The sequence below is a fragment of the Echiichthys vipera genome, assembly GCF_963691815.1.
Source record: "Echiichthys vipera genome assembly, chromosome: 17".
Lineage (NCBI taxonomy): Eukaryota > Metazoa > Chordata > Actinopteri > Perciformes > Trachinidae > Echiichthys > Echiichthys vipera.
Window position 1 is genome coordinate 2121552 of NC_139842.1, and position 15366 is coordinate 2136917.

General features: G+C 46.1%; 1 protein-coding gene across 2 annotated transcripts in view; it reads right to left on the bottom strand.

Annotated features, from left to right (window-relative positions):
• Window positions 1-15366, bottom strand: part of LOC310959448 (RNA binding protein fox-1 homolog 3-like) — a gene marked incomplete at both ends in the record, with an annotated part of 104198 nt that overhangs the window by 34848 nt on the left and 53984 nt on the right. Inside the window, 2 exons of one of the 2 annotated variants that reach the window (XM_083930796.1) lie at window positions 1631-1774; window positions 12985-13236. In XM_083930796.1, the coding sequence (XP_083786922.1) occupies window positions 1631-1774; window positions 12985-13236 (396 nt within the window). Of the gene's footprint in view, window positions 1-1630; window positions 1775-12980; window positions 13237-15366 lie in introns of both variants that reach the window. The other variant, XM_083930797.1, reaches the window with a different exon arrangement.

The following is a 15366-nucleotide window of genomic DNA, read 5'->3' on the forward strand; positions in this document are numbered from 1 at the left end:
AGCAGATGGAGCTGCTGGCGGAGCTTTGCTCTGCTTTAAGGGCCTTTTTTAGTGGGCCATGCAGCACCTCCACTCGCTGTCAAACCTCCCCCCCCCTCCACCCCCCTGCATGTCTGCGAGTTTCAGTCAAGCGCAACAGTAATGGCGTATTGAGCCGGTGGCGCTCCAGAAGCCATTAGAGCTAGAGGGATGAGGCTTTGCACACTCTGATCACACAAAGGCCCATTGTGGAGACCATGTCAGAGGGTGGAGCGACCCGGCTATCTCTTTGCCAAGTTCTACCCAGAATAATCAATCCCACAATCCTCTGCAATGCCAACCACCAAGAAGGGTGTGTGCGTGTGTGTGTGTGTGTGTGTGTGGGGGGGGGGGGCACACACACACACACACACACACACACACACACACACACACACACACACACACACACACACACACACACACACACACACACACACACACGTGGGTGAGTAGGGTGATTGAGGGGGACTGGGTGGGCTGCGATCAATTTTGTATCGTATATCTGCATGCGTCGGCCAGGCACACAAAGCCTCGGAGCTAATTACTGAGGCGATTTGGATTCCACACGACCTGCACCAGAGCTGGGAACAATAAAGCCAACAAACTGAGGGAGAGAGGGAGGGAGAGAGAGCGAGAGCAGCCATGTTGTCTGCAATTTATAAAGCCACAGCCAGGGCTCTCGAGTAATTAATATCATCAGCTGGATGTTGTCTTCATAACGACGTGAATTAACGCCTCTGGCTTCTAATGGTCCAATTAGCGCATAACATTTAAAGTACATTTTTGGCAATCGTCTCCATTCAGATCCATAATGGTTATTGAATTGGGGGATGTATGGTTCAATTCTTATTGAGGCTTTTGTGAGACACAAGGGTGAGCTGCTGAACTATTCATTGCCTTATTAATTGGGCGAGAGACAGAGAGAGGAAGAGAACATTTGTGATGAGGGCCTCTGGTATGCTGATATGTAATCGTATTGCATTTGTCTGCAGCTGACAGCTCGTGTAACCTCCAAACAGGTAATCAGGAGAAGCTTTTGGGCAAAACTGATGTGTGTGTACAGCTAGTCACCGAGATAGATGAAAAATCATAGTTTGGACCATCGTTTCATTGTTCTCACAAAGTTGCCGACATCTGGGGACACGGTGACATTGCTAAAAAAAGAAGTGTGACAGAGAAGGATGAGCGACTGGAGCCCATCGAGGATCAAACTGGTTTTAAATCAACCAGAGAAGGCAGAGGAGATGAAGACGGACGGTCAAATGATCCTCGTACTGAGCTCCATATCTCAGTCAGCGCTGTGTCAGTGTCGCCCGTCAGCACCTGATTGGGACTGATTTGGGCTGTTTTTCCTTAAAATGAAAAAAGTTTCATGTACTAGAGGCTGGTTTAATCAAGCCTCACTCATTAAATGTGTGGCCTCTGTTGTAGGATTTAGACCCACTGCTGGTTTTCCCTGCAGCATGAATATGTAATCATCTCTTCTGACGTTAGCATGGGCGGTGTTTGTCCCATCTCTTGTTACCGTGCTCCCAGATCACAGGAATTAACCAAGCCAGTAAAAGTGTTGTATTGACTGATATAGAAATATTGTCTTTAAGGTACTCACCCCAAACATTTGCCTTAGGTCGGGGTCCCGGAAACGGAAGGGAATGTTGGAGACATGTAACCTTTTGGGCTGCTGCTTCTCTGAAGAGTCTGAGTGCTGGAGCTGGAGCTGCTGAGAGCCCTCTGTTTGCGTCACATCATCTGTCTGCCAGAGGGAAACAAACAGAAAAGACACAAGCTGCTCATTAGCGGCTACAGTATACTGTACCTCCAGGTCCTGAAGTACGGGGGGGGGGGGGTATAGGAGGGAGGCGGGGGGTGCAGGGTGGCTAACTAACTTACTCAGCGTCTGCCATTTTTCAATCCGGCGAGAAAGCCAAAGCGATAAACAGCCGATGACTTATAGTGTCAAACCTGAGGTTGTGCATTACAAATCCACTTATTAATCTCTTGCACTTAGCTCTTGAGCAACGGGGAAGATTGAAGGCACTGACAAAAAGGCGTGGATATAGATCCCACAGAGCCCTGACACGTCTAGACTAAAGACACATTATTGGTGACGTTTGCACACAGCCATCAGAGTGCGAGGCCCAAAGCCCTCAGCGTTGTTGTTTCCATCATTATGCGAATGCTATGCTGACATTTCGATATAAATGACGTGTCTGATGTCAATGACAAATTCCACTTGTTTCTGCCTGTGACAGCGGTGATGGATTTCACTGAGGGCGCTGGCAGCTTGTCTGTTTAGATGGACCTTGTTTTTGAGGCAGTTTCTCTTTCTGATGTATTTTCTGTGAACAAAACCTCATTGGTCAACAGCAAAGTCTATGATCCCTTCTACGCACCAATGAGGGATAAGTCTATCGGCCTCAGGTTCGGCCAAAATAGGTCGTTGGTCAGCGTCTTCCAAAAAGCGTTTGAGAGATACTCTACCTGTTTTAATCAAGAGCTGAGTCGTGGCAATGTGGCCGCTGTGATCCGCCAAATGACGCAAAACGATGCTCCATTCTGCGCCCACATTACCACGACACAGACATGGATTCAAATGGGTAAATAATCTCTTTAAATACCATATTTTCCGCACTATAAGGCGCACCTTAAAACCTTCAAATGCCTCAAAAGCCGACAGTGTGCCTTATAACCCTGTGCTCCTTATATATGGACCAATATTGAGCCACAACAGGTCTCCAACTACGGTGAGCAGCCGCTGACTCTATTTTCCCCGTAGAAGAAGTAACGCGCGGTGCACGTTGAGATATACGACTGCGCGAAGCGTGCCGTTTCATTTCCATGTGTGTGTTTGTGTAAAGAGCCCAAAATGGCTCCTGTTAAGAGACACGCTTACGACGCAGAGTTTACACTCAAGGCCATTAGTCACGCAGTAGAACACGGGAATAGAGCAGCAGCCAGAGAGTTGAACATGAACCAATCAATGGTGCCGAAGTGGAGGAAGCAACAAGACGACCTCCCCTGACTGTTTTGTTGACATTCCCTTTAGCGCAGCTCCATCTAATGGATGCAGAACATAACCCCAGCCTCGACTGTAGCGTCTGTTCTATGCTCCTTATAATGTGGTTGACTTATAGTGCGGAGAACATGGTATATACAAATTGTGCATGTACATTTTTCTAGCACAACATCTCTGTGCTTTAGGGTTGATGAAGTTTAGGCAGCTAAAACTATTTCATCAAGGTACAAGTATTTGCTTTATCGTGATCGGTGTCAATCTAACGTCCCAACATCAATGGTGCATCCCATTTGAACTGGGAAGTCAGAAGTTCCCAGTCAGAAAAACACCACAACACACAAACGGGGCCTGAAGTCGGATCTCCAACTCGGAGAGACCGTAAGACCTTAAGTCCAAAATGGCCGCTACGCACATCAACAGATGCGAAAGCTGCTTATGTATGTGTATGTGGCTCGTTAAATCAGTTGTACAGTCCTCTGCTGTGTTACTGTTACTGCAGTGTTTGTATGCACTAAATACCCTGTAATGAGTTATGGTATCGCTAACAAAGCCTGTGAAATAGCTGTTCCGACACGTTGTACTGGAACATGATCAACTGGGGTTTGAAGTCATTCCCAGCTCCAACTTCCAGCTTCAGAGTTAACACGCCGTAAGTAGTCGTAGAGGCAGGAGGCAATTAGGCTGCGAGCAGCTAACCTGACTCACTAATTAACACACATCTTGTTGTTTAACCCCGTACACAAACAGATGTAGAAGCAACACTTTGCTGAATTCCTGGAGCGTTGTTATCACAGCGAGGCGGCCTGGTTTGGTACGGTCGTGCATGGGACTCATGCTAAAGGCTAATTATTGAACGTATGTGGCAAAACAATCTAAAACAGGCACAGCACAGAAGCAGTGTGCAGATGAAAAAGAACATTGTGTGGCTTTTAAAGAAATATAAGCACCGGTACCAAGATGTGACAACAAGATACAAGATGTTAGATTCAAGCTTTGGAGAGAGAGGCAGGCATGGTTAAATAGCAACGTAGGTGAAAGAGACAGGAAATGAGCTGCAGAGACGTGGTGTCAGTGTCAGCGGTCAGAAGTTCCCGCTTCAAGGTGCACGACCCCAAACAAACATGGCTGACCACGACAGACTGATGTATCTCCGGCACACAATTGAATTCTCATCAGTGCAGCTTAAATGAAACAGAGGGGGGATAAACGACGCAGGAGGTCACAGGCACTTTTATACTTGGAAACAAATCTAAATGTTCCATAAATATTAGTTTCATCAGATCATATTTGCCCTTTATGGCTGAGTTTCTTCGTCCCTTTTTCTAGAAGAGAAATTTATAAACTCAAGCTGTCCGGACAGAACGCAGCGTGCATCACACACAAACCATTCACCCGATTACAAATCACAGCGTCGCACTACTTCCACCTTTGCTTCTGAGAGAGGACAGTGATTACTCGCACGACCACAAGAGGTCCCTCATCAGGAAAACACCACTTCTGGTTTTAGCACGTTCTGAGCAAACAGCCAATGCGGCTGCGGTCCTTCTCTGTGGGAGCAGTCTCCATTCTGCAAACGATTAAAATGAACAAAAATGAACCCTGATTTAGAGCCAGCGACTCAGAAAGGGACTAAATAAAGAAACGCAGAGAGGAGGAGGAGGGGAGGAGGAGGAATGAGAGAGTGGAAGTGGCAGATATTGAGCACAAAAGCTGTTTGAATGTGATATGTAAACTGCAAGGTCTCCTGGGAAGTGCTCTCTGAGCATGGCAAACACACTATACACTGGCTGGGAAGTCACATACACAGACGCAATCTTGTACTGAGATACAGACGTGAAAAGGGAGTAGGTTATTGCCAGTGCAAACCGTTCAAATGACTGAGACACACACACACACACACACGCCGGTGATAACCCTCGCCCTGCTCGGAGGCTGTCACACGGCTGCAGGCCACTCTTAGTGATACATTTCCCACCATTTAGGAAATGGGGTAGGGATTTATTCATTATAATTCATCATCACAGTATTATCATTATCATCATGATCGTAATGATGATCGCCTTTATTATTCTCATTATCATAATCACAATCTCCACTGTAATGGCCGTCATTTATTTGGTTTTTATGGCCCATTCCGAGATGGTGACATACATTGTTAACAGTGACAGTTGTTTGATTCAAGGTCCCACTTTGTCTTCTCCTGCAGCCATACAGGTAGGACACGGTGGCGGCAGCTTCCTAAGTCCCCGCCTGGGCTTGACGGCTTCCGGACCAGAGGGTAACAAGTGGGCGAAGGACACAGGGGCCTGAAAATGCAGCGAGCCCGGGCCGGCCGGGCTGGTCAGGAGTGGATTTGTGACAGAGAGAGACGGGGCGGAGGGGTCTTAACTCTGCCGTGTCCTCGCACGCTGGAGGTTAATAGCCTGAGTAGCCATGTTGGGCCCCGGGGGTGACACATTGCAGACAGATGCTGGGACCGTGGAGGGTGACAAGGTACCAGAGCCCCGCGGGTCAATCTGTTTCATCGGTCACACATGACACTATCGACCTTTAGCGTATGTTGCCAGACTACTGAGCACCGCTGTCCTCCAGCTCTCTGTCTGTCTGGCCTTTTTATCACGGCGAGCGCAATCGCGTGTTTGCAAACATCCAGATTAACTTTCACTCGGAAGCTCAGACAGGTCGGCAGGCGCGCTGACATCGGGGGCAAATACACATACGGAGAACACAAATACTGAATTGCTGACTCCCCAAGCACACCGCACTGCATCCTACTAACTCAATAACTTGGAGTGTCACTGAGATCCGGGATGCCTGCCTCCTCCGTGTACCGCTCCCGTGGCTCCAACCTGCCTGCCTGGTTGTGAGATGGCGGTTTTTGCAGTGGAAAATAATTACCTCCGTATTACCATAGGAGGCCACCTTCAGTGGCACTTTACTGTCCCGACAGCTGCTGTCACGGGGAGGAGGAGGAGAAGGGCTGCAAAACACGCCGTCACCGCCAAAGCCAGCAAACCAGAGAGTGAGAGAGCTGTCAACTCCAGCAGCTCTCCCGCTTCCTGTTCAGTCATTTCTCTAAAAGACTCCCTTGCTGTTATTTGCAAATCGCCTGCAAAGTGCTCTGCTCAGCACTTTCCCCCTCCTCACAGAGTGGCATTACAAGAGCATAATTGAAACTATCTGATTGGAATGCTGCCAAGCAGGTAGATTACATCCGATTAAATAGGGGTGGGGGGGGATACTGAGTCTTCACTCCCAAGAATTATAATGCCTGAGCATTAATTCAATATTCCCCTCTCCCTGGTCCTCTACTGTTTTGTTTTCTTTTTCTAAAGAAGCTGCAAATATGTCCTCTCCATCACCTGGGGGAGCGGGGAGCGGGGAGCGGGGAGCGGCCCCCGTCTCCTCCCCCCTGATTCATGTTAAACAGCAAAAGGTGGAGGAGGTTAGTCTTGGGCGTCCAGGTGACAGTACTGAACCGTAACACCGTCTGCGTGGACCATTTTAGGGTATCCACGGCTGCAGCACCAATAAGTCTTGGATGGACATTAGCTCTGGGAAATATATCAACATAATATTTGATACTGTGAGACTGGATGTGGTCTTAGATTTTGGATATAGCACTATGACATAAGTGTTTTAAAGGCTACATTATAGTAAAGTGATGTAAACGTATCTGTTCTATTATTCGCCTTAAAGCATTTACCCATTATATCCACGTAACTGATGATCATTTACTCAAAAAGTGCATTTTTTCTGTTTCCTTTGCTATCGTGCTGTGTCTCTGTTTTGACCTGCAGCAGGGAATGAATTTAAAGCAACACAAAGCTGCACGCTGCGACATCACCCAATATAAATATAAAATCTAAACGCGTCTACCAGAGCATCTGCAAGAGGGGGCTGTTAGTTTTGGGCGGTCACGCTTTTCTTATGGAGCAGCACATCCTTGGAAAACTCACAGGACCAAGGGACATCACATCCTTGAAATCCTTTTCCCAATCTATAGGAGAGGCCACTTTATTTGTACAGTACTTTTCATACACAAGGCAGACTCAAAGTGCGTCACAGCACAACATGTCATGGATTAAAATGCATTACAGAAAGACAAAGAGTATAAAAACATAGACAATAATAAAAATAGAAAGCTGAGGTGAACATAAAAGTGTTCAGTCGAGTTTTAAAAGTGGTCAGAGACGGTGAAAGTTTATTCCAGCTGTTTGTTGCACAATGACTGAAAGATGCGCTCCCTTGATTTGAGTTTACTCTGCGTACCACTGGGGTCAGAGGATCTTAGTGATCCTGAAGGCTTCTGTAGTATAAAACAATGGCTTTTCAAAAACCAGACATGCTGCCGTACTCTGGATTAGTACATTTTACCTGTAGTCTGCGCACTTATGCTCCTTGTCTGCGCACTTATGCTCCTTGTCTGTGCACTTATGCTCCTTGTCTGTGCACTTCTGCTCCTTGTCTGTGCGTGGTGCTTTTGTCCGTGTTAAACGTTCATGTATTTAAACGTGCTCTATGTCACACATTCTTATTTAGCGTCTGTGTGCTGCTTTATCAATTGCTTCAATGCCTATGTGTCGTGTGGTTACTAATACTTGTGATGTTTAATGTGTTCTTGTGTCTGTGTTGTTATGCTGCACTTTCCTGTGTGTTTTTTTTTAATGTTTTCTTAAACGTCATCGACCTGACAGGGACTGCAGATGAAAATGAGCGTGCACGGCTGAACCTGGTACATTTACACGCGTGACTTTGTTGCTCTTGTCAATTAACGTGCGAAATCTACAAATATATATATATTTGTATTGATATCGAGGTATTGGGTCCAAAAATATTGTGATATTTGATTTTCTCCACATCACGCAGCTCAAACTCTAAACCCCTTGAATCATCACAACAAGGGCGGCAACCCCCAACTGCTCGGGGCGCCGGTCACTGGCAGCCCCCTCGCTCTAACATCTCTCCATTAGTTGCATGTATATAGGTCCTGTCTGTGCATGTGTGTGTATTATAACAAAAGATGAGGCACCGTCTTAATATCTGGTTCTTCAATATAAAGGAACCTGTGTTCTGTGTTTCGGTGCAGTGATGGGTGTATGTGACGCTCTACACAGGCCTGCATCGCTTTGTTGTTGTCAAAGATTATTTTTTGTTGTTGCAACTGCGATCCACGACACCAGATGGCGCTGCTCTGCTCATTCTCCATATTCAACCTTTAAAGGTACTTTGAATTAAAACGGATGGACGTACCTTTCACCTACACTATCTTTAAAAGAAGATGCAAACAGATCCCAAATAATTCAATCTACTAATTATGTGTATGTGTTTATTTTGACTCAATCCCACATACACACCGTCCTGCTGTCACAAATAATTTGGTGGATTAATCTGCTGAAAATAGTCCCAAACGCATGCACCATGAAACTGCCACTAGCTGATTTAGGAAATTACTGGGCCTTTGTTGAGAACTAAACTCTGTATTTGTGATGTTTTTGGTGCAGAAAGATTTGAGACACACACTAAACGTATCACTTTTGCATTAATTGATAAAAATCCAGAACAGCAGCCTCATCCTTTAAATCATCCGGGAGAGTTTTTATGAACAGAAGCATCGTGGATATCTAAAATATCTTTTAAAATAGGAATTATCAGCGTTGGAAAATCGTGGGTTCGTGGCAGCCTCCACGCTGCCTTCAGCACCGCCTCTGAAAGCTACACCCCGGTGGAGTGTCAGTCCCTTAAACTCAGCTCAGGAGAGATGAGAGAGCGCGTGCGTGCGTGTACGTGTGAATGTTTGCACGTGCTCGCTCGTGTTTTCCACATGCCCTTGTGTGTTAATGTGTGTGTGTGTGTGTGTGTGTGTGTGTGTTATCACAGTCCCCCAGAATACCCTTTGGAAAGTCTTCACGCCGCTGACACTGGCTGTGGAAAATTTGGAATTGAGTGCTGCCCCAACGCCACTGCCTTAATTTGTTATCTGAAAAGAGAATGATTACTCATGAAATTCAACCAAACCTCAGACTATTTGAACTGAGCCAGATAACGAGCTCAGTTTTTTCTCTCCTCTCTTTCTCTCCAGCAGAGCTCCCTGGCAGCCCTCTGCTACCCCTCATCTCTAAGGATTTGGAGAAAAGTTGGGGGCTGCCTCTCTTCCTCAAGTCGCCTGCTTTCAAGTCAGCTTGTTTGAACATGTCACAGAGCAAGGTCCCAGAGGTCTGGCTCTGGACAATGCCACCTTCCCTGGATAGACGGGAGAGACTGGTAGACACATACAGAAACAGAGAGTCCCCGCGCCTCATTAAAACATACACACTCTCCGCTCTCTGCAGGGAATTCACACAGAATCCATACGTTTCACTGAATTTTCACTCTCTCTTGACTCTTTTTAAGTCTTTAAGTCGAAGAGATGTGCAGAGTAAAGCGTCTTCGTGGGGAAGAGGAGCTGAGCGCAGCAGAGTCGAGCCTATAGGGAGGAGGGAGGGGGAGCCGCAGTGAGTAGCTGATCTGCTCCCTCAATCTGTGTTTCTGCAGGGTGCCCTAATCAAAGGCACCGGGCCCGTCTGTGGCACCCAGAGCAAACAGGCTGGGTCTGTCATTAAAGCTGAGGAACTCAGCGGTGGGCGACACTACACCAGCGGCCCCTGAGGATTAGACTCTCTGTTTACACCCCACTAATCTCATCCCTCTGTCCTCCCTGAGAAAAGATGGGTGGAAAGTGGGGGAGAGCATGGATGCAAGAGGGGAAAAGCACGGAGGAAAAGTGAGGCGAGCTCTCATCTCTCCATGGCCACCATCTCTCGGCTTTCTTCACAGCGGGTGAGCAGATGAAATGAAATCAAATGCGAAATGGAGAGAGAGAGAGAGAGAGAGAGGAGACAGTGAGAGATAGGGAGTGGAGGAGTGGTGTACAGTGTCGGAGGGGGAGGAGGAAGGAGGAGGAGGAGGCTGAACCTCCTGCCAAGTCTCTCCTCACTTTAAACTCTCTTGTGTGTCAGCCATTACTGTAAGTGCAGCGTATAACCATGAAGCAGTTGGAGAGCGTCACACAAATCTTCAAATCAAACATTGCTACATTACAGGCGGACGATAATACGCCGTGCAACGCTATGGCTATGGCTCTGCTTCTGCCGTATAAGCGTTTTTCTGCCACCAAATGTCCCTCGTCGTACGGTAATTGTGAAGGCTCTGGAAACGGGAGTTATTAACAATGCTCTTTATGACTGACCCAGATCCCTCTCAGGAGGGCTGTGGCCTCGCCGTGACCTCTCCCAGCAGGTGTGTTCCTGCTAAAGGAAAGAAGAAGGTCTGAAGGTCTTATATATACTTTTTCATCTCTGCCAGCATTATCTGTCTTTCTAGATACGTCTCTAAGGTTTGTAGCTAAGTCGTCCTCCCTTTTTATCTACATCTGCCTCATGTGAAGGTAAATCTCAGGTCAAGGTATTTCATATCTGAGCACCAGCACACAAGAAATTAAATCTATAGCCTAGTATATGACTTAGAAATTCAGCTCTGTCTCGAGCCGTGTATCTCAACACGAGGCGTTGCCAGGGGTTTGTTTTCCCTTAACAGTGCCAATACTTTAAACACATGCAATCTTATGGTGAAAAAAAAGGATTTTAATCAGGTCCTGGCACACTTACGCAGATGATACTGTCTTATGTTGAGAAGGAATGTCTCAAACGTTTGGATGCATCTACATATAATTGACTATTAGGGCGCACTCACACTGTCCTTCCGCACCGCGCCCCGGGCTTTAGGGTACTTGTCCCCCCTCCCTCTCCCCCCGTGCCCCAGGCCCGTTTGTACTCACACTACCTGGACCTCGCGCAAATGCTTCTTGCTGTCTATACGTCATCACGCCGTAACACGTCACACGCATTGATTGACGTCATGGCGATGCATGGCTTTGTTTACAAATCTTTCCGTAGACCTCGGAGTTTTTGTGCGTCTTGTCGACTGTTTTTGAATCTTTTCATCGACCAAATCTGCAGTAAACACTCCACCTCCGCATCACACCAACGTGAACCTTTCGCCGCCATTGTTGTTGTTGTAAATGTCCGCGCATGGTCCCTCCTTCTATTTACTATGTCCGAACAGGCGCACATAAATGACGTCAGAACCGCCGTAGGCATCGTCCTCGTGCTCGTACATGTGCAAACACGCTCTACAAAAGCCCACCTCTCTCAGGCTGCAGTAATGCGCGGAGCGGTTGCACTCACACTGGTCAAACGCACTAGGCTTTAGCCGAAAAACCGGTTTTGGCCCAGTGCGGAAGGACAGTGTGAGTGCGCCCTTACTTAAGTCAGGAGCAGACTCCACAGTCATTTGTTTTGGTTGGTGGAGAAAAGTGCATCTCTTTTGCTCCTATAAGTGATCGGGAGTGAAGGCCGAGCCCTCATTTGGTTTTCGAGATCCTGAAGCATTCATGTCTACAGTGTGTCAAACCTCCTTCACGCAAATAAATAAAACAGTGTAGGAGCCATGTTTTTCTAGGGGAGCCCCAAATGGCTCTTCAGAAATGCACTTTTATTTTATTAGCATAATTTCACCTTCTCTGCCCGAGCACAAAGCTTTGCCATGACATCAAAGTCTTCCGCTGCTTACTGATGATTAGTTCTGTTACGCTCACTCTCGTTTTACTTCTACCGTCAACCTTCACTTTTATTAAAGGAAGGTTTTTTGTGTTGGCAATACAGAAAACATTCAAAGTGCCAACTGAAATAAAACATTTGAAAATCACTTTAAAAGGGTGGGGGTAGGGGCTGAGATGTACTCCATGACAACAGCATCAGTATAACTGCAAAGTTTCTGAATTCTGTGTAAACTCAATGGAGCTACTGTTACATATTTAAATATATATTACACTAATACAGAAGGAGCATTTGCAAATTAAGACAAATTATGTCTCTTGAAATACTCTTATGACATACCTTGATTAAAATCATGAATAATTCTGTGTGTAATTATTATTTATGCATTACCATTTTAATTTTTGCAGGAATATTAAGGCAATGGTCTTTCAGTATTACATGGTGATGGTGGGGGTGAAGAAAAACTTTTACTTTCTCTTGAAAATAAACAATTAATGTGCAAACCTAACTTTCACCGAACTTCCCAGACATCACCGTGGCAACAATGTTGGTGTCAGTAACCACGTAGCTTCGCTGGTGCTTCCCAACGTGGAGGCATGAGCTAGCGAGCTAACTAGCAAGCTGCTAAATGAGTAAAACTTAACAACTTAATGCTTCAACCACACACTCTGGTCACAGCACAGGAAAGCACATCGCTATCGTCAGATGAGCGGCAACTTTGTCCGGCTCATTAACCAATGTAGCATGAAACATGGTGAAATTTCGCAAGCTAGCTATGTAGCCAGGTATCCACAAGCTAGCTCCACCCGGGACCTCCGGAGGAGCACAGAACAAAACAACGACACATCACTGCAGCTCTGGGGGGGGGGTCCTTTCCATAATTTAAACATCGTTCTAAACCATAAAACCTGTAAATTATCCATTTTTCTGTACAACGCAGAGATATTTTGCTTTATGGCACAAAACAGGAAGAGGGCTGACTTCTTACAGCACAAATGGCGCTGAAGCTTTCAGGCTTTAGGCAATGGCAGGCGGTGGGAAGAGTGAGGGAGTTACAGAAAAAAAGCCTTTAAACATTCTGCAGTGAAACAGTCAGGGAGGAGAAACAAGTAGCAAGACATGATAACGTTTAGCTTCTCAATCAAACTGGTGCGGGACAGAAGCCACCAGGTGAAACTATCAAGAATCACAATTTGGCAATTTTAAATCAAAGTTGAAAATCATTCACACACAATATACTTTTGTAAAACAAAATAATAATTAAATAAAAGGTAAAATAGTGATAATAATGTCTTTTACTTGCTGACAGCGTGTTGAGAACAGTGTTTGCAGATGATGAAGGACACTGACCGGTGCGGTCGTGGTGGCGGTGATGGTGGGCGTGCTGTTGTCAGTGCCGGCCGGCTCGCTGTGTGTCTGTGTGGGCGTGTAGAGCGTCATGGCGTGCTCAGGAACCCGGCTCTGCCCGGTGTAGTCCTGTGTTGGAAGCGGGTGCGGTGCCGCAAACTCTGCGGGGATGCCATTCTGTGGGGGAGGTGGGTACTGCGCTGGGGTGTACGGCTGGGCCATTGCTTCTGGGGGGTTGGTGGCCTCTTGGTTACCCTGCAAGAATCACACAACAGGAGGGCAAGAAGAGTTAGATTGGCGAGTGAAGATGAAAGTTACATTGTTTGACTTCAGTACAAGCAGCATGAAAGACGTGCAAGTTCCCCCCGGTTCAGAAGGCAACTGGGGAGAGCTGTCCTGCAAACCAAGTAAGTCAGGGGGAAACAGCCATCATATCACATCTCAGATCAGATTAGAGAATTCCTTGATCATTGCTAATGAACACAGTTTATGTTGTAGAGCATGGCTCGCTGTTGGAGGGGCAAGAGTCAGGGGGAATCTCAATTACACTTGTGGCAAAGCACAAGAGGAAAGATCAATTAATTGATAAAATTTTGATTAGGGCCTTTGATTTCAATGACAGGTCTGTTAAAGTAGCAGCTGCTCCCTCTCCGAGCTCCACTCTCCCGCTTTAAACATTAACCTGTCTCACTTTATGAGCTCACTGTCCCTGCCTTTGTTTCCCAGGGTATTACTTGGACCTTTTTACAACGTAGACCAAAGCGAGGACACTTCGTTTTCTTTAATACATCTTGAAATCTCAGATGCACCCAGGTTTAGCTTTGAAGAACCTAACATTTACATAAAAAAACAAAAAACTAGCAAAATCAGGAAGTTTCCCATGAAATAAACAAGAATGCTAAGACTGTGACCAAGAGTTTGATGCCACCCCTGTACTCAAGTCCCTTTTTGGTCTCAAGACCAATTTCTTGAAGTCTTGCACTTGTCTCTGTCTTGTGCCTCATTGGCACTGGTCAAGTTGTTCGTTGCTGCTAATTCGGGATCAATTGTACAGAACAATGTCTAAATTCTATGCATTGATTAGGTCAATGTTAGAAGATAGATCGATCTTGTTAATAGATCCACCTTAACTCCTTAATCACTATATTAGCCTTGGAAAGACACAATTGCGTTCATGGTCTTGAACAGGACTCGATTTTCTCTGGACTCAACCTTGACTTGATCTCAACTGACCTTTGGACTTGGTCTTTCCTGCGTTTGGAGACGTGACCTTGACTGCAGCTCTACGTGACCATTTGCTAATTGCTGATCTCAGTTGGAACCCTAAAAAAGTTTGAAACCAAGCCCGGGTCTTATTCCTCCAACTCTCATTCTTCCACATGCTTCAGAACACAGTGTGTGGTATCTGCACCCCATATGTTTTTTAGTCTCTGCTCTTGACTTAAGTGATAGATGGCCCTTTGCGGTGAAGCACTTTCACAGACCCTTTGTCTCGTGTGGATGCTTGAGATGATGAGCTGCAGAAATAATGGACTTTTCTGGCTGGTGCACATTGTTAAACTCAGTAATAGCTGGACTACAGAAGTGCATGTCTTATTGTTGCAAAGCACTATTCTCTGCGAACCCAGACTAATGAGCAGAACAGCGAGATCAGTGCTGATGGAGCGGATATCCATCCCGACATTAAAAACACAGAGGGAAAAGGTGAGACAATAACACTGAAATCCAATAACACCTCCTGCAAATACCCTCAATCAAATTTAAAGATACAGATCATACTAGCTCAATGCATAACGCTCTCGATAAGAGAGAAAAGGCGCACAATAGCAGCCAGAAGTAAGGGTTTATGATTGAAGAAAAACAATAACAGTAAACAGATAGAGAAGTTTCTGTCTCTTCCTTTACAAGCTGGCTGGGGATGGTGAGATAGGATATAAATGTGTTATATATATATAGATATATATATTGCTGCTGTGGTGTTTGGCCTCTTTCTGCAGACTTCCACAGAAAGCTCTATCCGGGCAGGAGGAGGCTGTGGTTTTAATGAGCAACACTATGCTGTAAATGTAGTGGAAATAATTCTACTCTGACGTGTTGGCAAACAAACCACGGCCTAAACCGTGCTCTGCCAATTAAGGAAATGCTCCATTATCAAAATGAAAAAAGAGAGAAGCCTTAAGAGAGGAGAGGGATTGACCAGCTTCCGGCAGCCTGCAGGGCCTCAAGGCGGCTCCTGCTGCAGGAGTGGACCCTCGCTCCTGCCTGACCTAATCCCCCTTCTCTTTTACATTATACTGTATTTCCATCTCCTCTGTCTCTCCCTCTATCCCTCCTCCCCTCTTTCCCTTTCATGCTCATCTCTTCCCCCTCTCTTTTTATGCAGAA